General features: G+C 31.7%; 1 protein-coding gene across 4 annotated transcripts in view; it reads left to right on the top strand.

The window, feature by feature from the left end:
* Positions 1–22,044, top strand: part of Cbp53E (Calbindin 53E) — a 62,326-nt gene that overhangs the window by 24,806 nt on the left and 15,476 nt on the right. For all 4 annotated transcript variants that reach the window (XM_074132253.1, XM_074132254.1, XM_074132251.1 and 1 more), the window contains exons 3-8: positions 8,788–8,873; positions 8,957–9,046; positions 11,317–11,403; positions 11,482–11,538; positions 11,612–11,692; positions 13,081–13,136. In XM_074132253.1, coding sequence (XP_073988354.1) covers positions 8,788–8,873; positions 8,957–9,046; positions 11,317–11,403; positions 11,482–11,538; positions 11,612–11,692; positions 13,081–13,136 — 457 coding nt within the window. The remainder of the gene's footprint in view (positions 1–8,787; positions 8,874–8,956; positions 9,047–11,316; positions 11,404–11,481; positions 11,539–11,611; positions 11,693–13,080; positions 13,137–22,044) is intronic.

Here is a 22,044-nt window from a genome sequence, read left to right as displayed (position 1 = left end):
CATAGCACATTACTGTGCGCGCCGTCGCGTAAAACACTTTTAATTTTGGCTGGAAGGAGATTTTTGGGTTATTAAACAACTTATTCCAGTAGCAATTGATCGCAAATTTCGCCGCACTCAATTTTTCTTTTAAATGCAGATCAAACGTCAGGGATGGTGTTAAGTTGACACCCAGATACTTATAGTTACCAACAATTTCAATATCCACCCCCTCATAATTCCACTTTTCCAACTTGGAATGTCTACCTCCCCTCCCCCTACAAATCATTATTTTGGATTTGTCCAGGTTGACTACCAAACCCCACATTTTGCAGTAGTTGTTTAGTGCGTTGATCATATTCTGTAATACTACAGGGTCATCAGCCAGCAGCACAATATCATCGGCATATTTCAGCACGGGAACATTTATATTGCCAAAATGTATGCCACCTCCGATTTCCTGACACAAATCATTAAGATAAATAGAGAAAAGGGTCGGAGAAAGTAGACATCCTTGTTTTACCCCTGACGATGAGGGAAAAAACTCGGAGATATTATCTCTACCCCAGACTGCCACCCGATTGCCTTCATACAACCTTCTGATAATATTAATAAACTTATTGGGCAAGCCTAACATCGATAATTTATAAAACAACAAGTTTCTTGGCACCAAGTCAAAAGCTGACTTAAAATCCACAAAAAAAAGATAGACTTTTTTCTGCTTATCGATTTTAAGTTTCCACTGTACTATATTGACAAGATTGAAGACATTATCCACTGTGCCATAATTCGTTGTATATGAAGTATCATTTTTTCGGCAAAACGAAACTAACATCTCTTACACAGACGACGGTTCCGGTCAGACAGATTTCTCTAGAAACACGTGAAACACGCTGCAATCGAAAGGAAGGCTTTACAGCTGTCGGTCGTTAGGATTAGACGCATGCATAGTTCTTCTCTAGCATCATCAGTCTCGTTATTTAATAGCCACACCTCGTAGATAGTCGTATACATTAATATTGAGCTTCTAAGTAATCTTCCCTCAGTTACTTGTCTCACAAGTTAAACAGAAGCAAAAAATTAACACTTTTATATCAGACCGCAAAGCAGGGGCGTATTGCGTGTATAGTATAATTCAATTTCCTACCATCCATCGCCTTCCGTTTTATATGTTATGGAAAATTACACCACAATAAACGCGTGTCCATACCTAATTAAGAACCCCTTAAAAACGTTGCCAATGTTGAATCATGTGAACATTTCATTATAAATTTTAAACAAATATTGAACGTTAGGAGTTGTTTCGCTTTTATTATTCTTTAATAATAAATGTAAAAAATTAATGAAGGTCAGATTGTCTTTTTCTTTTATCAGGAATCTTTTATAATATTCATGGGTTTCAATGATGTATTACATATATTGTGCTAACATTGATTCACTGTAGGCAAAATATCACAGAAATGTGCTCTCATTTTACTAAGTATTTATCCCATTACATATGTACAGTGGAGTCTTGGTTATCCGTCATGACCGGGACCGGACACGTGACGGATAGTCGAATAGACGGATAATGGAAAAAAACAGGAAAATTTCCAGATTCTTTTGTTTAACGTGTATAAAACTTAGTATTAACTGGTATACATATTTTATACGTTTATACGCTTAAGCCTTAAAGGTCAGGTATCTTTCATTATTCAATTCATTCTATTGTGTATTAAAATTAATGAATACAATGTCTGCGACATCTAATCGGTTTTGTGGGCGGTTTTGTTTCTGGTTGATCTTTTTAGGAAAAAACCCACAAACTGTCGAATGATGGACACAAGTTTTCTTTTTAAAATAATTTTTTGTTTTTTTTTTTTAATTTTTAAATACTGAGGACAGTGAGACGGTTAATTGGAATAGACGGATAAAAGGGTGACGGATAACCGAGACTCCATTGTATATACATTACATTTGTTTCTAATGTGGGAAAAAAACCTCAGAAATATTATTGAAAACGTGAATAAGTGATTTCATTTATTTGATTTAAAAAGTTTGCAAGGATTTGACTTTTCCAATGGATTGGTGTAGAACGTATATTAAAATAGTGCTTGGATGTTTATCTACGTTACTAATTAAAACAAAGCGTATTCGGAATCCTATCGAACGATATTTCTGTTTAGCCCTCTACGGATTGGATCGAAGCAATTTATCGCCAAATTTTCCATAGAAATCAGTAGACAGGATTTTTGATCTTTCATTTTTTTTAAAAGTAAACCAGAGTTAATAGAAGTTCATCGATGGCTACATTTAAAGCAGTTTACAGTTTCATATAGAGGGTTTTGGTCTCAAATAAGGGGCAGATTTAGAGTATTGGTGTGAGCGTAGCTTTGTAAGTGTGAGGAGTTCAGTTTGTCACTCGTTTCATACTGGAAAGTTTTTATTTCTAAGGGTAAGATACTTAGCAAAGACGTTCTTCCCCTGCACGTTAACGTCTTTCCTAAGAAATTGGCGCTACTTTATTTTTTCACTTCTTTTATTTATTTCGTTTGTTTTAAAAGAAGGAAATATTGTAGTCGGATAGATTTCCAATTTGGAATTTTCACTGGTAATACCTAGTAAAAGATGGTAATAAAGTTAATGGAATAACATGTGCTTTATAAATCCATTGATGCATAAAAATATATCTACAAACCAGAAAGCATTAAAATAATTTGGACATAAAGTGATTAATAAAAAAATTGACTGTTTTTAGTGACATAGATATGTATACAAGTTGGATCAGAGAATAATAATAATAATAATATTCGAAACTTTGTCTAAGAAAGATAAAAACAAAGAAACTAAAAGAAAAATTGATGTTATTATATCAATTACAAATAAATAACCATTAAGTCTTCAATGGAATACAAAAAAGAAATATAACTTGACAGCAATCAATCGACCGTTTTCATTTAATAACGCAATTTATGTTGCTTTTACGTTTAGAAAATGGTTAAATTGCTCTTGAGAATGTAAATAAATAAAATTTAATAGAATGTTACCAGGAATCAGCTGACTTTGAAGAGAAACGTAAAAATATATTCTTTTCTAGTAGATTCACAATATTTATTATTTACAATTTTATTTACAAATATTTATGTAACTAAACTTACAAGTATATAGAGAAAAAGGGGTACACCAATACAAAGTTTAATTAATAAGTTGATGCAGACTACACGGTTCACAAATTTATTCAAAATTAAATTTATATCCTGTGTGTGGTTCAAAAATGAATTTTTTGAACGCAGCCTAGCCAAAAAGCTCACACCGCTTGTACATCGATTATAATATTCTAAAATTCGAATTTAATACTTTTTAGACATCGGCAGTTATTAAATTACTTTTTTCAACTAAGTTATTTCTGCAGTTAACAACATTTTACATTCTGTATCTTCCTCACTTTACTGAAAACATTTCTAAGCTTAAAAGGAAGTGATTTTACTTAAAAAAAACTCCTACAATCTAAGATAACAACTTTTCAAGTGAATTATCGCAATTATCCTAACATTATTTGATAATTTTTGATATAAAAAACAAAAAAGTGCAAAAGAGAATTGGACCCTGGTCTTTTTGTGTTAACTGGTAGTAAAGTACTTGAGAATTTGGAACAACTTTGTATTGTACGAGAATGAAGTGGACAACTTTGTATTGTACGAGAATGAAGTGGAAGAAATTAATTTAAGATAAATATACAATACAGAATAAAAATTTTTCCTTAAGCCTGAGGGAGCCATCACAATTATAGTGCATACTGTTTGAAGCCCAAATACAAATATAGAATTAATTTAATACTATGGAGCAAAGCAATAACAGAATAGAAGCGTTTTAGGAATACAATAACGCTACTGAGCAGCGATGACAATGGAGTAGGCTCAGGCCAACAGCAGTGGTAAGGACGGTGTTAAGGAAGATTCCACGATGTCAGATTAGTGGGTAGAAGCAATGAAATGACAGAAAGATTGAAAGATGCAGGAAGCATAGAAACACGCCACCTGCTTCAAAGTTTTTCTGAAAATAGAAAAAAAGTTAGCTGTCGGCATAAATGCTGAATCGAAGAAAAGAAGACACCCTGACTCAATTTAACTTTCTACTCTCATATATTCTCTCTAAAGTACTTAAAAATACTCTTAAACTATACATTACTATTCTTGCTGTAACAACTAATACCGCCAACACACCGACTACGTATTTTAAAGTGAAGTTGAACACGTAATTATTAACTGTTGGCTTATTTATATGCAGTAATGATCGAAACATGGTGTGAGGCAAACAATCGATGATTGACATTAAAAATTTTAAACTATTACAAACAAAAATTCAGAATATTTCTAATGTACTATAAGGCTATTTACTACGTGAAGTTGCGGTAAAAATGTAGGAAAAAGAGTTTCAGAAATAAGGCCTCGGATTAAATGTAGTATAGCCACAATTCTGAATTGAAAGAGGTTAGGTGAAATTTGTTCATTTTACGTGCAAGTAAGTTGGTGTAAAGTTAGTTGTGTACTAATTGCTAGTTTACTCCAAATAGTAGTTTTACTATCATACAGCTAATTTTCTTCCTACTTTTTCCCAGTTAGCAAACAATAAAAATCACATTTGAAGCAATTAAACTTACTGGCAATTAACTGAGATCCGAATAATTAATAAATTCTATTTATTAAAAGAAAATTAATTAATGTGCCAAAAAGAACCACGTTTAAGAAAGGAAAAACTGTATGTACATTGAAATAATAATCCTTTGAGTTTTTTTTAAGTAGGAAAAATATTAAAAGTGGAAAGAAAATGATTGCCGGCATATGCATTAAGAAGATGAAAAAAAAGAAGGCAAACAAAAAATAAAATGGGCGTATTCAGTTACATTAAAGTAGCTTATTCCACAGCTTACACCACTTTACACTCACAAAAATACAATACTTTTATCTGTGAAAATTCCATTTATAAATGCTTCAATTTTCCTAAAGTTATATCACCATTTTCCCATAACGTCTCTGGCGAAATATTTGAAGATAACTAATACTTAGATAAGAGTAAAACTTTGAGGAATACAGTGAAATCAATACAAGCACTGGTAAATAATGTCCACAATAATGGAGTTGTGCTTTGTGTAATGAATTCGTTCCAGTCAACAGATTTATCTGCTATGAACTTGGTTAATTTTGAACTTCATTAGAAAACTTTATTCCAAATTGGACTTTTCTATTTTTGTTGAATGTATTAATTAATTGAAAGTGCCTCAATGCCTCTACCCTAATTTTTAATTGACTGGACGAGAAGGTGCTTATCGTTGCTGCCCTCTCTACAAAATCAATTTTAGTTACTGAGAGTAAATTGTAGAAGTTTAGGACGAAACACTAAAAAATTTGTTTAAAAAAAATAGTACTACATTCTAGAGGCACCCACAGAATCGAGTCTTATGCTTCAGAATGCCAGGTTCGAAAAACATTTACGCTCACTATTATGAAAAAATTAATAAATTAAACACTTAAATTAAACAAAAAGTTATACGAAAATTATCAATTATGATGGTTACTTAGGAAAGCTATTACAAAGTTGGCTGTAATATTGTACAGATTGTGTGCATTTTTCTATCTTAATTCTCATTCTTAGTTTATACTGTTAATCAATCATAAATTTCATAGTTTGCAACATTTTAACTTAAGTTTGTGGTTTTTGTACACGCTTAGTTTTACGAGTTAAAAAAAAATAACCAAGTTGAATCTTCGAACAGGAGTCTTTAATCTTTATATTCTGCCCTTCTGACGAAAGCTGTGTAAAACGATTCCTTGCACCAGCACCAGAAATCTTTCTACTCGTCTTTAGGTAAATCTTATCCAACTACCATTACATGTCATGCAAGTTGCTGGCGTGGTTCTCAGAAGATCTGATTCTTCTACACATTTGACTAGCGTTTTTTCAAAAATCCATAACTAAAGCCTTGTTGAAAGACCGAGTGATTTTAGTTTGATCAAAGAAATTATTACTAGCGAAAAAAAGTGAATTTATTTTGACGAATGGCTACCAAAAAAGCTTATTTTGAGCTGGACCTTAGTGATTATATCTGAACTCTACTCAGCTGGAATGCGCATCCAGTTTTTATTGAAAGAAATCCCTTTTAGGCTCTGTTCAGCTCTGATGAAGGACAAGAACGAGAAACTAAAGTCCGGAGGATAGCAAAGCTCTGAGATTTTAAAGTTTACATAAAAAACTTTGTATTCTTTCTGCATCATAAATTTTGATCAATTTTTTTTTGTAAAAGTCGATTTCAAAGTGATTGATAGAGCTGAGATTTTGTGCTTTCTTTTAAAATTCTTCTTAGTCTCAGTACTAAGTTTTTTGAATAACTTCAAAATCAAATAATTTTCTTAGAAAATGCTCAAACAGATATAAGAGAATTATTATACTTTAAAAGATTACAGGACTTTATTGACTAGTGATTTTGTCTCAATAAAAAATTTTGGGTCAAAGATTAAATAAAAAGTGGTAGGGCCCAGCTGCAATATATTCAGTAAAGTATTGAATAGATTACTCAGCGAAAAAAAACGACAACTGCTTCTTGTTATTTCAGCAATTTTTTGAGAGTGAATAAGTTTTTTAAGTGACCTACTCCCTCCCACTTCTCTTTCTATATTTGTGGATTGGATGTAATAGTATATATATGGAGGGTAATTTCAAAAACTTTAAAGTAGCTCATACTGCAGCAGTTTTTTGTTCATATATTAAAAACCATGAACTACTCATTCAAAAAAAAAACCCTATTTCTTTTCATGCATTTAATGTTTCACAAGGAAAATAATTTCGACCTAGTACAAAACTTTTAATTTTTCTTCTAGTTTAAGAGAGTTTGAATTTTACAAATAGTTCGACTCTTCTGACTGGTTTCTTGTTTTATTTACAACCTAATCTCACTTCTTACTCTTGTTGTGTCGAAAATAAATTTTATTGTTTTGTCAAAATACTTCTTGAAATAACTTTCTAGGTCAGTTCTAGTAAAAGCAGTAGGTCTTCAAACTAATGCATACATAAAACTTAATTATCTAGTATCTAAGATAGAAGAATGGACTAGTTTTTGTATATGAATACTTGGGGAAAAATTGAGCATTTCTATAATTATTTAAATTGTTTTCCTATTTAAAATGTCCAAGTAATCAAAGCACGTAATAAACTCAAATAATTTTCTCGTCTTAACATGAATAGAAAACAATTTTTTTATTTCTTCAAAAACTTTATCGATTATGTGCTCATCTTTAATGATAATATATTCAGATTGATACTTGAGTACAACTTAAGTGTTCCTGTAATTTTTTAAAACTTATCTTTTTAAATTAAGAAATTTTGTATTTAATCTTTTATTTTCACATCACAATCCACTGGTACAACATCTATCTTCAAGAACATTTCCAGACAACACTTCCAGACGTCTTAAAAGACAGGTGGCCTCGCGATCTCCTCTCTGATGAAGAGAGTCAGTAGAAATGTTTTTGGAGTGTTACCACTGGGTAACTTCCCCACTCTGTTATTCTGTTATTTATTGTTATCATTGTTGCTTATAACGCAAAATGCGTTGATTGTAACTAAATAAATGATTAAAAAAAAAATCTTTTATTTTAGCATAACTTAATATCCAAGATAAGGGCTACTTTGACTCAGGGTTCGGCTTTTGAAGAAGAGTAATATTACTAATACTAAAATTAACTAATTACTTACTGATTAATTGCCAATACGAAAATTACTAAGTACGTTTTTGCTTCTTTCTGTCAAATCTGCAGGGCTATTTCTTGATAAAACCACGCCACGTATGTGTTTACTCAGTCTGTACGACTGCAGTAACTATTTAAAAGATCTGAAGATCGTCCGAATGTCCTTCTGACTTGTAGGTATAATACCGTTGTAAATAAACCTTATTTAGGAGACTAATAATGAACGTTTTCGTCTAATTGTGATCTGAGGTTTTCACCCACCATTGTAACTTCTATTTGTGCATCCAGCGTTGATAGCTGCATAACTGTGGCTATTCCGTAAATAACTTGGGTTCTCTTAGCGTACCACGGGAAGATTTCCAGGCTAGACAGGCCGCCGCCTTATTACATTTTTGTTCTGCTTGCTTGGATACCCTAACAATTTGTGTCAGTACTAATCATAATGTACATTCAAGTAGTATTACCTTAACATTAAAATTACATCCCTCAACATAAAATACAGGATGCACTTCTGCATTTGAGTTTTATCTAATAGAGCAATTTCGTTTTTGGGAATTTATGATCACATTCTCGTTTCGAACAATTATTTTAATTTCATATTCCTAAAATGTTACTTTTCATAGTCTATATCATTACACTTTTTAATGACGGGTTTTGGTCACGATTAGAACAATTCTTAGTTGATGATAAACTTCTCGATTATATTTAGAATCTTCTTTCATGTCTTTTAAAAACAACAACATTCAGTTTTTATTAAATTTGTTAGTAGAAAATAACAAACCGGAGAACTAATGCAGAGAAACTTTCTTTAACTTTGTCTGAGTAATTTACAATTCTTATGAAGATCAATGACTGCGTTGTTCTGAACAATTTGCCCTACCTTAATCCTTAGGACTTTTTCATCGAACGTGTTTTTTTTATTAATGTGAAAATTTTCTACAGTGAAAAGTCACGTATAACCATTTACACCAGTTCCACGTAACTGACACAAGATTCTCGACATTTAGTTTTTTTTTTAAAGATCCAATTCAATTTTATTTTACATTTTCATTTTTAAATAAAGCGCTTTACATATTTAACATTTCAGGGAATGGTTACATTGAAGGAACTGAACTGGATGGCTTTCTCAGGGAGTTTGTGTCCAGCGCTAATGCCCAAGATATTGGTCCAGAGGTACCTAAAGAAATTTTGTGTCAATTTATATTCCTTAATATATGTTATTTCTAAAAGAACATTTTTATTATTTTGATGATTAGGCCGTATCAGATGCAATGCTGGAAGAGCTGAAGGCTTGTTTCATGGAAGCTTACGATGATAATCAAGATGGCAAAATAGACATTAGAGAGGTAATTCAACTTGTTTATTTAAATGTTTTTACTGATGGGCAATAGCTTCAACATTAGCTTCGATTGTTCTAAACTTCGTCACCTGTTATCAACTAAATAACCTCTATAAGTTACAAGCGTTTTTATTTTTCTGAAAACTCTAGAACTAAGAAAGATTCTAAACTGTTTTCTTTGGACTTAAGCCATTGGGATAGCAGAACAATGCTTCTATCATCTGATGAAAATTATAAAAACCTATTAAAGATTCTAGTTTTGATGTACAGGTCCATTGTAAATCTTTATCATTACGTAAAAAATTTACGCATTTCACTAAAGATATTTTTATCGATACCAAACTGAGCAACCTTGCCAGTACTTTGCTTTTCAAGCAGTGAGCAAACATGCTCGTTGATGCAATCTCTCTATATGTGGAAAAACTCTCTTGCTATCCTTCTGCCACTTTATATGAAGTCCACTGCTCGTAGCATGCTTTGTTGTCTTCTCTATCTTGCCAAAGATAGACTAAAAATCATTTTTCCAAAAATATGATTAAAACAAAAACTAACTATTTATAACTCTGTTACAGAAGAACAGTAACGTTATCCATTATTATCCATTATCCACACCCAAAAGACTCAGTGATCTACTTTATGAAATTGCACTTCCTTTTAAACGGTGTTCTTCAAACCTGGTATCCTATTATTGACGTACCTTTCAATTTACTGGCTGATAGGCGTGTTCTAGCGTGATATTTTAAAAGGATGCCTGATTTTTTTACGTCCCTGAGAAAAAAAAAAAAATTCCTATAAAATCATATACCTAATAAAAGTGATTGGTTTTTAAGTATGCATGTTTAGGCTCTATCTGTGTATGCTTATTATACAAAGTTAGAAGAAAATTATTGTGGTCATTTTCAATTTAAAAAGAATATTATAAACTGAAACTTTTAACGCCATTTTCTGTTGTCAGATTTCGTTTGATAATCTAGTAAGATTTAATTTTTTGAGATTTTCTCTTCATGAAAATGTGCAAAAGAAAAAATATTTCTTCTGGCATCATAAAACGCATTAGCATTGAATATATGACAGGATCAAAACTTGTATCCCACTAGATAGTAATAGTAATAACATTTTTTTATTGTGAATTTGCTAAGCCAAATTATTAAATAAAAATTCATTTCATTATGTAGAACTTTAATTTAAGAAGTTAAATTCAATTGTGATTTACTTTCATGGAGGAGATTTTCCTTTAGTAGTGAAGTAAGTGTGTGAATGAGAAAAAATCCTTGTTAAAGACATTTCCAAGTTGAATGGTCCAAGTTTCACCACTTCTAACATTAGTTTCTGGCACAGAGCCTACGGGTTTTTTTTTTAATCTCTTTGTAAAAAGTCAAGAAAAAGGGATATATATACTATATACATCACACTAGCGAAACTGTGGAGGAAGGAAGAAATTTCACTTTAATCTAAGGAAGGATACTGCAATGTCGGAGTGGGTGATAGTAATCGGTGGAAATCCTATACTCTCACTTTACCACGTTTCCCGTTTTTAGGCTTTACTACCACTGAAACCATTCTGTTAGGTATTAATAATTTCAAATGATGGTTGAACAATAGTTCAATCGCATTCAGAAAATGTGCATCGATAAAATCCGCTAACCGATGCTTCACTGCAGGGTATTCATGGAATGGATTACATTGAGATATTCATTTCAACAAAAATCGCTTTATTTGTAGTAATTCATCTTTTTAAAATAACATTGGGGTATATATGTCTTCAAAGTTATTTTCTTCTATGTAATATATCGATTAAAACAACACGAACAAAACTTAAAAATTTTAGAGGAGAAAACAAATCTCATGCTTAACGTAGAAAAGCAGCAGGTCTTACTGCATTTTATTTAAGATTTTAGAGCTATAGTAAAGTAGCGCGATCAACTTACAGAACAAGAAAATGTGGAAGAGACGGCCACATTTAACTGGGATTCCCTGTTGTGATAACAAGAATTCAAGATGACTTAATTATATCGCCTTTCAAGCCTTTCTGTCCTCATATTTTCAAAAATCTTACAGTTGTAAAGGGTTGATCGCCAAAAAGTGCTCGAAATTAGGTTAACTTTTCAATTAGAATGTAATAATAACAATAAATAAATACATACTGGTTGTATCAAGGGTTTGTTATTGTGTACTTTGATAGTTATTAATTTGGATTGAAGACATTTTATATTTTTAAAATTATGTACTAAGAACTATGAATAAGTTTATTAACTAATTTGCTAATTTTGTGTACAGTTAGCTCAATTGCTGCCCATGGAGGAAAATTTTTTGCTTCTATTCAGGTTTGATAATCCGTTGGAGAGTAGTGTTGAATTTATGAAGGTAATTTGTAGTTAATATAATTTTGGTGAATTATATTGTATTTTGACTGTGTAAACAACGTATAAACTAAATTTTTAGATTTGGCGAGAATATGATACGGATGTCAGTGGCTACATTGAGGCAGACGAGCTAAAAGTTAGTTGAAAGCATTTTATTTTAGGTTTTATGCAATAATTTTTAAATTATTATTTCATTTAACTTCTTACAGAACTTCCTGAGGGATCTGCTCAAAGAGGCAAAAATTAATGATGTATCGGAAGACAAATTAATCGAATACACCGACACAATGGTAATCAATATTTTGAATGGAATACCTAGATTATATACACTTTATTTGGTATTTGTTAAGGTAAAAATAACTGAAGCAGTCATAGCATTTGTGCAGTATCAAAAATAAAACGACTTTATACGCTGCCATTAGGTTAAACTTCAAACTGGAAACTTTATAAAAATCAAATTGGTCGTTATAACAATACAAACAAGAATCTTCATCTCATCCTTATTCAGGCTTCTTTATTATATCTCCAATTTTCATAGAATTTTATAATTAACTGGAAAAATCAGAAATTCTAGTGGTTTAATCTTTGCTGTAGAAAAAGATTGACCCATATTTGAAAAAACAGATATGGATTTCTAGCTGTCTAGGTATTACATAGAATAAGGGAGTTATCTACCTTTGTATGGGTCGGAGCGAATTAGCTTTAACTTACCTTAAAGATTTCTTAGGCAACCTTAGGCAAAAAAGTAATTGGTGGCTACTGGACGCCAGAAGTACTTTCTGATAAACCTTCGGCTGGGAACTAGCAACGAAAGTCATCGAATTCCCAAAAGGCTAAGCATGTGGCGCATTTCTTTTCGTATCTGATCTTGATCTTATTGTCTGCAGATCGTATTACATTTATATATTACTTTATTGACAATCTTCTGCGCCATAGAGATTGACTTACCAAAACCTAATTGTCATTCAGAATATAGGTATCAAGTTGGGGTTTATCTCTTTGTATGTTTATCTATATGTAACATTTAACAAATATTCTATTCGTCATTAAAGAGGGGAACCCTAAACTATCCTCAGCCCTAATGGCTACCCTAAAGTAAAACGAATTACAGAGGCTCACTCGCATGAAAATCTAGTCCCGATCCTGAGCCACCTAAAATTAACAAATGCATGAACTATTCGAGCCATAATTTTTACGGGAGACAGTCAAAACACTCAACGAAGTTTACACTTTTAAAAAATATCGAAATATGCGAGTTAAAAAAGTCGCTTAATTAAAACTGACGTTAGTTGATGCATATGCATTTTTTAACCTTAGAGGGACTGTTGAATCGTTTAACTTGTAAGGCCTCTGAGGGAGTAGAACCCAACTGAGTTCATTTGAAAGGAAGAAAACTAAATTCACCCACAGTTAATGCATTTTTTATTACCCATTACATTGTTTGCTAAAGGTATGCAGTAAATAAAGCAATATAAAATTTACAAATAAATTATAGCCATCAAATATTAATTACTTCCTTTTGTTTACTTATTTCTAAATCAATAAAACAATATTAACATTTTATTTGCCGATTGTTGTATAGGTTCAATCTCAGTAAATGGATCAATTTTATTTTGATTCATTTATAGTACCACAGAGATGAAGACAATAGATTTTTTTTTTATTGTTTCTGTTTTAGCTACAAGTTTTTGATGCTAACAAGGATGGTCGTTTACAACTTTCGGAAATGGCTAAGTAAGTTTATTGTTCCTTTTTTTTTAATAATATGGCAAGGGTATAAACGTGATTAGTTTATCTTTGTTTTTACCTATCACTAATCTCTCTTCAGAGTTTACAATTACATTAGAACATACATTTATAAATGTGCGTTTGGAAACTACCGTCAAGCCGACTTTTACTCAGCGGTTAATGTTCTAGAGATCAGAAACCATAAGTAGTAACTTACTGAAGGGTATTACACTTTTAGTGATTTCTTCTAAACATTTCCTGTGGACACAACGTGGTTCCTGAAATTTCACTTTCTATAATTTTACTGCTACCTAATGACCCTAAATTCAAAAAATGTGCTTAACGTGTTTCGTCATTCTCTTGAGAAATGTGTAAGTTGTTTTCACTCAAAATTTCTTTTTTGTATTTTACTGTTTGTTACTACAGCGATCTTTACTGTCATCTGTTCAATGAAATTAAAAAGTAGAAAATGTAGACACCATGACCTCTCCTTTTTTTGTTTTTTTAATAATCCCAAAACTCTGCCAACATTTCAAACTCTGGTCAACATTACAGTGGTAGAATTCCTACAATTACAGGAGAATTAAAATTATCTGCGCAACGATACCACCAGTTATTTTCTCGAAATATTGATTATCATAATTGGAATTTTGAACTGTGATTCTTTAGCTAGCTAGAGAGCTGAAAAGTCAGTTCTTACGTATATTCATATTCAGACATGATCCAATCTCTTAAGATCTACTGCTGAAAGGGATAATTTCAAATCTTGCTGAATGTACAGCAATTGATCCTAAGACTTTTAACCAACGAAATACACTTCCAATAACAGTGTTGATAAAGGAAAAAGGTAAAATGATAAAGTAAATAATAATTTTGTAGTTATATTGAGTAGAACCAGCTAATATTATCCGGGGGCTTCTTTAATATAACTAAGGTAAGGGAAAGAAAATTCTCTTTACAAAAGAAGCACCCTTCAATTTCTCTACAGTATTCTCATTTTTCGTTAGATTTCTCATGATTTTTCAATAAAGGCAAGAAACAAATTTAATCATCTCTCTTCGGATTTCTCGTGATATTATAAATTTTTCTTCAACAGTATTGAAAAAAATGTTTGCGAGTTTTTCAAGTAATCTCAGTTATTTTTAGTTTACATCCAAATAAATTCCTTGTAATTTTTTTTTTTCAGTTTAAAAATTCATATTACTTTAATAAACAAAAACAAACTTAGCTGGTAGGGGAAGGCACAACATTAGCTGGTAGGGGAAGGCACAACATTAGCTGGTAGGGGAAGGCACAACAAAGGTCCCGTCCCTTTTCTAATCTTATCTTAGCTGGCATGAAACACTCACTTAATTTCTGTTATCGCAATTCACTTAATTTTCTTGAAATTATTTTGTGCTAAATCGTCGTTAAAATGCCCAAAATTCATTCTATAAAATGAGACTTTTGCTCTAAAATAGATTCAAATTTGGAATTTCCCTTAAACTTTTATTTTTATCATAATATACACAAAAAAAATGTGGTATAAGAGTAAAGTTTTACCTCTGAGGGTAGAGAGAGCTTCTTAAAAATAGCTTCACTCGGCTTTCTTCAAGGCACCGTTCGTCCCAGGATAACATAGCGCGTTCTCTACCAATTTTGTTTTGACCAGAAAGCTACAGAGTTCTTCCTTTAGCTTTTAAACAATCTTTTCTTTCTAGACCGTTGCAACCACTAGTGTCGCGGGATCATTTAACGTAACGATAAGAACAGAGGCACATCTTCTTTAGAACAAGTTATCTGCTTCCGATATTTAAAGGCAATTTGTTGGAATAAGATAATAATGATAAAAATTACACACACATATTATATATATATAAATCTGTGAATGAATTCCTAAATTATTTCCCCCCATGAATGCAAACTATTTGGTGGCATTTAATTTGATAGCATAGAAAACGTATTATTAATCGTATTATAAAATACATCAAATATTTTACTAATTTTTAAATATCAGGAGTGCCTGATTATTGATCATGTTGTTATTTATATGAAATATTTGACTTTTAAAGGATTTTTCATTCATGATATTTTAATAAAAATTTGTACCAATATTTCTCGGTGTAAAGGTCGAGCAGTGGAGTAAAGGTGCCTTCACTTTTTCAATCTCTCACCCCTTCATTTTTTTTTGTTCTATTCCATTTTATAAAATGACCCAATTATCCTTTGTCTGCCATTTACAAGTTTGCAGAAAAAAAAGGTAATTTTTTTTACCCAAATAGACGCCAAACTAATTTGCTTCCTATTCAACGTAAATGGAGAAGAAAAGTTAAAAAAAAAAAAATGAAACAGGAACATAAAGAATAGTGTGGTAGCGATAGATTAAAGTTAGAAATATACACATCCCCATGAATAATAGTGTTCTAAATAATTTCTCCATTTAGATGGGTGCCCAGAATGGGCTAGAGAGTCGGCCAAGTAATTGAAATAAATTACTAATGGTTGCATCTAAACAATATAAATGGCCATTACACATTCTCTCACTTTTAGCAAATTTACTATTCTTTTCCTGTCAAATCTTTGTTATTATTGATTACCAACTAACAACATTAATATTCGAAATTGTGGTCAACTGGATAAATATTTACGTGGACACCTGCTTTCAAATTACAGTTATTTGGTTATTGTCATGTAATGATGTTTGAATCGAAATGAGTTTGGACAGAAATAAAAAAAAAAAAATCAGCAACACGTATTTTCATTAGTTCATTTAATTTGTTGTAGATTTTTTAAATCAATATTGTGGATGATACAAGATATTATCAATATGTATAAAGTTTGAGAATCTAAGAAAACATATGCTTCTATAAACATTTTGAACTCTATGTAGATTAGAGAACAGATTCCAGAGGGACTGGTCAAAAACCTACGAAGGTCTATGCGGTATCCATTAGTTCAGTTCACCTTCTTCAGTCCTTTGAAAATGGAATATCGTAACCAATTTATTATTCTATTACTTTTCCAGGCAGAATGTTTGTTCGTCCAATTCAGTCATCACTGCTTTATTATTCGACTGTTGGGAAGGAAAAGGCCCCGGGCTGTCCAAACCCCTCTTCGGCTCTTGTAGCTAGCTGTTACTATAAACAATAACAGTAACAATAAGCCGCGTCTAGACCATCTTATGTTTCACATCTTAACGAGAAAATAAAATGAAGGGATAACAGCCTCTCTTTGGTCTTACACTGTCAACATGTCCGAATAAAACTTGCTATCTCCTAGTACCACAAACAATCCTTTTATGCACGTGAATCTAGTTTTTCTACTGTAGGTTAGAAAATGAAAATTATTGTGTGTGTTTTTTGTCAGAGATTATTGTATTGAAAACGGACATTTTAATAGAATTTCTGTCTTTCTTTACTCACGAAGAAAAAGAGAAAATTCAAACTCATAAATCTACAGTTAATTTTTCTTTAAGAAAGCTTGAAAAAAACAATTTTCCATTGTTACTTAAATGTGTCCCCTATTCAGAGCGGTCCATAGAAGTTTTACACTTTACAATCGATAAATTACCAAGGTTCAGCGTACTCAAATAAAGTATAAAAAACACTTTACGTCACTTTGTGTAACTTTTTTATTGAAGTACCCATTACGTTGATAAGTTTGTAACTGTAGCTTAGTCATACAGATTAAATATCCTTTTCACTTTAACAGAATACGAGTCGAAGTATGTATAGACATAAAATATATAATTTTGCAAAGGATCAACTTAATTATAATTTTGATCTTAACAGATTGGTAGCTTGAATTAAAGTTGAACTATTAGCTTAATACACACGAGACAGTCATTTTTGTTTATCACTTTTCTGAGCACCAACTTCTTTTGAAGCAATTATCTAATGGAGTCCATTTCGGATCGTAAATATTATGATCAGATTACTTGATTGAGTGATATAAAAAAATTCATATTGTATTTCATCACTTAACTTTATTTTATTTATTCATTTTTATTTTATTGTATTTTTCTGCATCCACTACTGGTTCTTAGCGCCTCTTTAATTTTATTATTTCTTTTTTTTATTGCTTTGAGGTCTTTTGAATTTAATAAAGTGATTTTTAGAGATTAGTTTGGTGACAAATCAGGGTGTCTGTACAAAAATTTTGGTTAAAACACAATTTAACTGAATCTATATTCTCTCCAGATTTCTATTCAAAATCTGGTATAACGCTTTCTTTTTTTAATTTGAATGGGGACTTGTGTAGATAAATTACTTTGATTCGAAAATTAAAACTGTCCGGTAGGACAGTTGTATAAGGGTTGACCATCAAAAACTGCACGAAAAAGTGTAACGTTGAAAAACACCCAACTTTGACAATTTTTTTCTATTTTTCTATAAAAGATAAAATTCCCAAATTTTCTTTATAATATAGGGCAAATCCTCCTTTATAACTGTAATTTTTTTGCAACCACCCAGATCTAATAGGTTTCGAGAAAAAAGTTGCCGAAAATGAGCAAAAACGGCTTTTTCAAAAAATGTTCTTGTTCTTGTTCTTCTTCTTGTTGTTGTTGTTGTTGTTGTTGTTGTTGTTCTTGTTCTTGTTACCTTTTTTGTAAACAACGTAGCGCCTAAACGCGTGAACCGATTTTCATGAATGAGGTGTCATTCGATTCGGAATTTTATGTAGATGTGCCTTTTGGGGGTCTCGGCCCTGCACATCGAATGGGAGAGGAGTTAGCCCCCTTTATGTAAGGCCCCCTCCAAAATTATTATTACTAATTACTCTGTAAATCTTGGCCCGATTTTGATAAAATTTGGTAGGATGATAGGGTTAGGGCTCCCCTACCTAACAATAAAGCGACGATCTGCTCTTACACTTGTTAAGGGGAAGTATAGCAATCGTTTCAAATTATCGACACGTGAACCGATTTTCATGAATGAAGTGTCATTCGAATCGAAATTTTGTACTGATTTGTACTTTAAAAGTCTCGACGCTATGCCTCATAAGGAGGGGAGTTCGCCCCACCCAAATAAGGCCCTTTTTAAAACTATTATTACCAATATTTCTACAAAGCTTAGTCCGATTTTGATAAAATTTAGCTCAAATAAGTGGTTAAAGCTCCTCTACGTGGCTGTGAAGTGCCATCATGCTCTTACACCTACTAAGAGGAAGTACTGCAATCGTTAAAATTATCAATGAGTGAACCGATTTACATCAATGAATTGTCGTTCGATTCAAAATCTTTGCCTTTTAGGGAGAAGTACTGTAATCGCAGTTTATTTTTCTTGCTCCTCTTAAAAGGAAGTACTGAAATCGCAGTTTAATTTTGCTATTTACGTACAAATACCTTCCTATTTTATTCAAAACGCTTTCTCAAAAAAATGGTTATTGAGGATGGTTTGGGGACCGCAACTATAATCATTCTTTAAAAAGATCTCTCCAGTGGTAGTTACGGTTCCGATTTAACACCTTATCAGGTTATAATGATAGAATAGCTTATTCCAAATTTTAAAAAATCTGTAAAGCAGACGTAACTTTGCAAATAGACAAAAAGGAAAATCTATCCAAAAGGTACAAAAATCTCCTTAACAAAAACTTACAGTTTTAAAAGTTAAGTATAAGGGTTGATTAAACGCCAAAAGGTACACAAATCAGCAGTTCCCAACATTTTATTAATACTTCATTGATATAATTTAAGTAATTTTACTGCATTAACTTTTCCTTCACATTTTTTAGAATTTATTAGATGTCACAGACCCTTATGCTGGCCAGTTCATTCATAATATTTTTTTATTATAATTATGATAAAATGAGTGATGAATTATTCTGAGTAGTCACATATACATGCATGTTAAAGTAGAAAAAAACAAAGTTAGAGTCGGCCACTTTTTAAATTTCAATCACGGAGGATTCAAAACAATATTTCAGTCTTAAATTCGTCTTACCGAAATATTCGTGAGCACAAATAACATACATTTAATAACAAGTAGATTATTCAACAATATTTACTCATTTCTCAATTGTAATTTAATTTAGTCCCCCTAATTTTACTTATGGTAAAATACTGGAATAATTAGCTGTCCTAAAAATATGCATATCTTTATTTTCTTTATTTTATATTACATATATATAACATTGTGGGAAGAACACCTAGATTGAGAATGTAATTGAAGAAAACTATATTATTTGCGATAAAGCCAGATTATTTATTACTTATTATTACAAACGTTTGACTACAACATAAAATAACAATTACTTTAATCGAAGAATGAACTTAAACCAATGATTTTTATTTAAAAATAAAAATAAATGCATAAAATCATTGATGTAAAAAAAGTTTATGAATTTTTTAGCCTCTTATTTTTTTTATATTTTTTATAACGTTTTCTTTTTCACCTGTGATTAATAGTTTGATTATTATAGATAAATAGATATTACAGTCAATCTAAGTTAAATGGTGTGCTACTTGAGTAAATATTTTGTAGACGAAAATGGCCAGCATAAGGGTCTGTGACATCTAATAAATTCTAAAAAATGTGAAGGAAAAGTTAATGCAGTAAAATTACTTAAATTATATCAATGAAGTATTAATAAAATGTTGGGAACTGCTGATTTGTGTACCTTTTGGCGTTTAATCAACCCTTATACTTAACTTTTAAAACTGTAAGTTTTTGTTAAGGATATTTTCAGTAACAATTTATTTTCGGGCTTACTTAATTGTAGGTGGGAATGCTAGGCTTATTTCTTGAACGAAAAATTATAAAACAAAAGACGGACCTCACATAATATATAGACGAATTAAATCTACATAAACCTATCTGCAACGTCTACTCTGGACAGTCTTGCAGCATTAAACAGAAATTAAACAACTTAAGAGAGGGAATGAATATTGCGTTAGAAGTGCCTTAGAGTAAATTAAATGAAGTGAAATAATGCAATATCAACGTTTTAAATAAATTCCTTTGGTTAGAAAACATAGAATACCAATTGCAGCATAGACTTGCACTAAAATGAGGATTTTAATTTTAATGAGGAAGCATTGGAATTGGAAACGTAATTAGCCTGATAAATATTCATTATGAAGGAACATTAAGTATTCTTTGGGTCTCTCATTAACTAATATTTCCCTTATAATTCACAGTACATACTTTGTATTTTACATGGTTATAATTCAAACATTTTTTTAAAACCTGTATTTTAATTCAATATTTAGTTGCCCTTATTTCAGTAAAGTTCCCTAAAACAAAACTTTTAAAGAAAGCGCACATTCCAATGTTAATTAAAATATTCTTGGAACTAATGTTTTAATTAAGGACTAGAAATACGAAGAGACTAGAAGTAACATTAAGGAAGAATGCTCGTGGTCATTTTGTTTGGCCAAGGTTATTGTGGAACGGCCTCCGGTTAGGGAAGATCAGGGATTTGATGTTAAGGAAGCAGGTTTAGGGGTAGTTTAGAAGGGCCATTTCGGAGGATTGTGCGGTTTTGCATTCTGGGTAATGTTAGTAAGATATGTCTTAAAATTTGTTAAGTTAGAACCTCGAGAATCCTGAGTCATGACTCAGATGATCATCTAACTCGAGTAAGTCGTGTGTATGTTTACTCCAGATTTTTTTTTTATTAAGAAGCCTTAACATCTGAAACCATTGGCTCCGGGACAGTGGTTCATTACAGACAACTCTTCTTTATCTAATAATCGGCTGTAATACGGAAAAATTTCCAAGAGCAGCAGCTGAATTCGAACTTGGAGTAGCCTGTAGGAAAGCAGTGCTTTCTACAAAAGCAGTGCTTATTTTGATTTTAAGATGAAATTTCTTAATTTTTTATATTATTCTTAAAGTTATTTCCCTTCTTCAGTTATTGAAAAAAGGTTAATTTCTTGAATTACCGAATTTCCTTTATGTTTGAATATCTAACCTGTAACTTACTCTGATTTAATGAAAGGATCATCGATTCCTGAAATCGTTTCTATCTATAGAACCACTGACTAATATTTACTTTGATTTGGAATTGGAGTGATTCATTATATTGTTTTCCAGTATTATTTTTTATATTAACATTATTTTAAGTTAAATTAGCAACATTTGTTGCAGTTGTAATAAAGCGAAAAAAGAGCTCCCACGGGATAGCTGAGTGGTTTAAAACTGTGGCCACTCAGCGATGTACATTTATGAGAAGTTAAATCAATTCTGTTTTTTTTTTAATTTATTTTGTAATTTACAATCTATATACATTGTAGACAATCAGTAAATATGAAGAGTATGATGAACTGGTGCAGGAGGAGAGAAACTACCCAGCGGTAGCTATATGAGAGAGGAGAGTGTAAGGAGGAGAATACGAGGAGGAGAGAGGAGAGATAGGAATATAATGATTTAGGTCTTCAGCCTACAAGGAAGTCGCTTGGCCACTGGCGATTCAGTTGGCAAGGAGTATTAGGGATGTCAGAGGAGGCGAGAGACAGTTCGAGAGGATTAGAGCTAGTCGAGAGAGTAGTATTGAATTTTTGGTATTTAGTCTTGGCGAGTTGGTCAATGAAGGGAATGTTGAGGTCTTTGTGAAGAATGAGGTTAGTCACGTAGAAAGGAGCGTCAGCTATCTGTTGGAGGAGTTTTGACTGAAATGTTTGTTCTGTCCGTATGTTTGTAGGTTTGGCTGAACCCCACAGCTCTAGTCCGTAAGTCCACATAGGTTTGAGGATAGTTTTGTATATAGATCGTTTTGAGTTCTATGGGCAATTTGGAGCGTCGTCCAAGTAGTCTGTAAAGCAGTTTCGCACCTTTTGTAATTCTAAGTTAAAACTTAGCTATGAATGACATTATTTTAACCCTTTGTGAATAAAATGAATTGCATACTTCAAAAAAAAAAAAGGTATTTAAGGAAGGAAGTGCCCTAGCAACTGGTTGTCTTTCGTCATTCGGTGTCAAAAACAGTTTTCTGT

Source organism: Rhodnius prolixus, unplaced genomic scaffold (genome assembly GCF_049639745.1).
Source record: "Rhodnius prolixus isolate KJV_2025 unplaced genomic scaffold, Rpr scaffold_4, whole genome shotgun sequence".
NCBI lineage: Eukaryota > Metazoa > Arthropoda > Insecta > Hemiptera > Reduviidae > Rhodnius > Rhodnius prolixus.
Note: the sequence above shows the minus strand (reverse complement) of the source record. Positions and strands in the feature narration are given on the sequence as shown.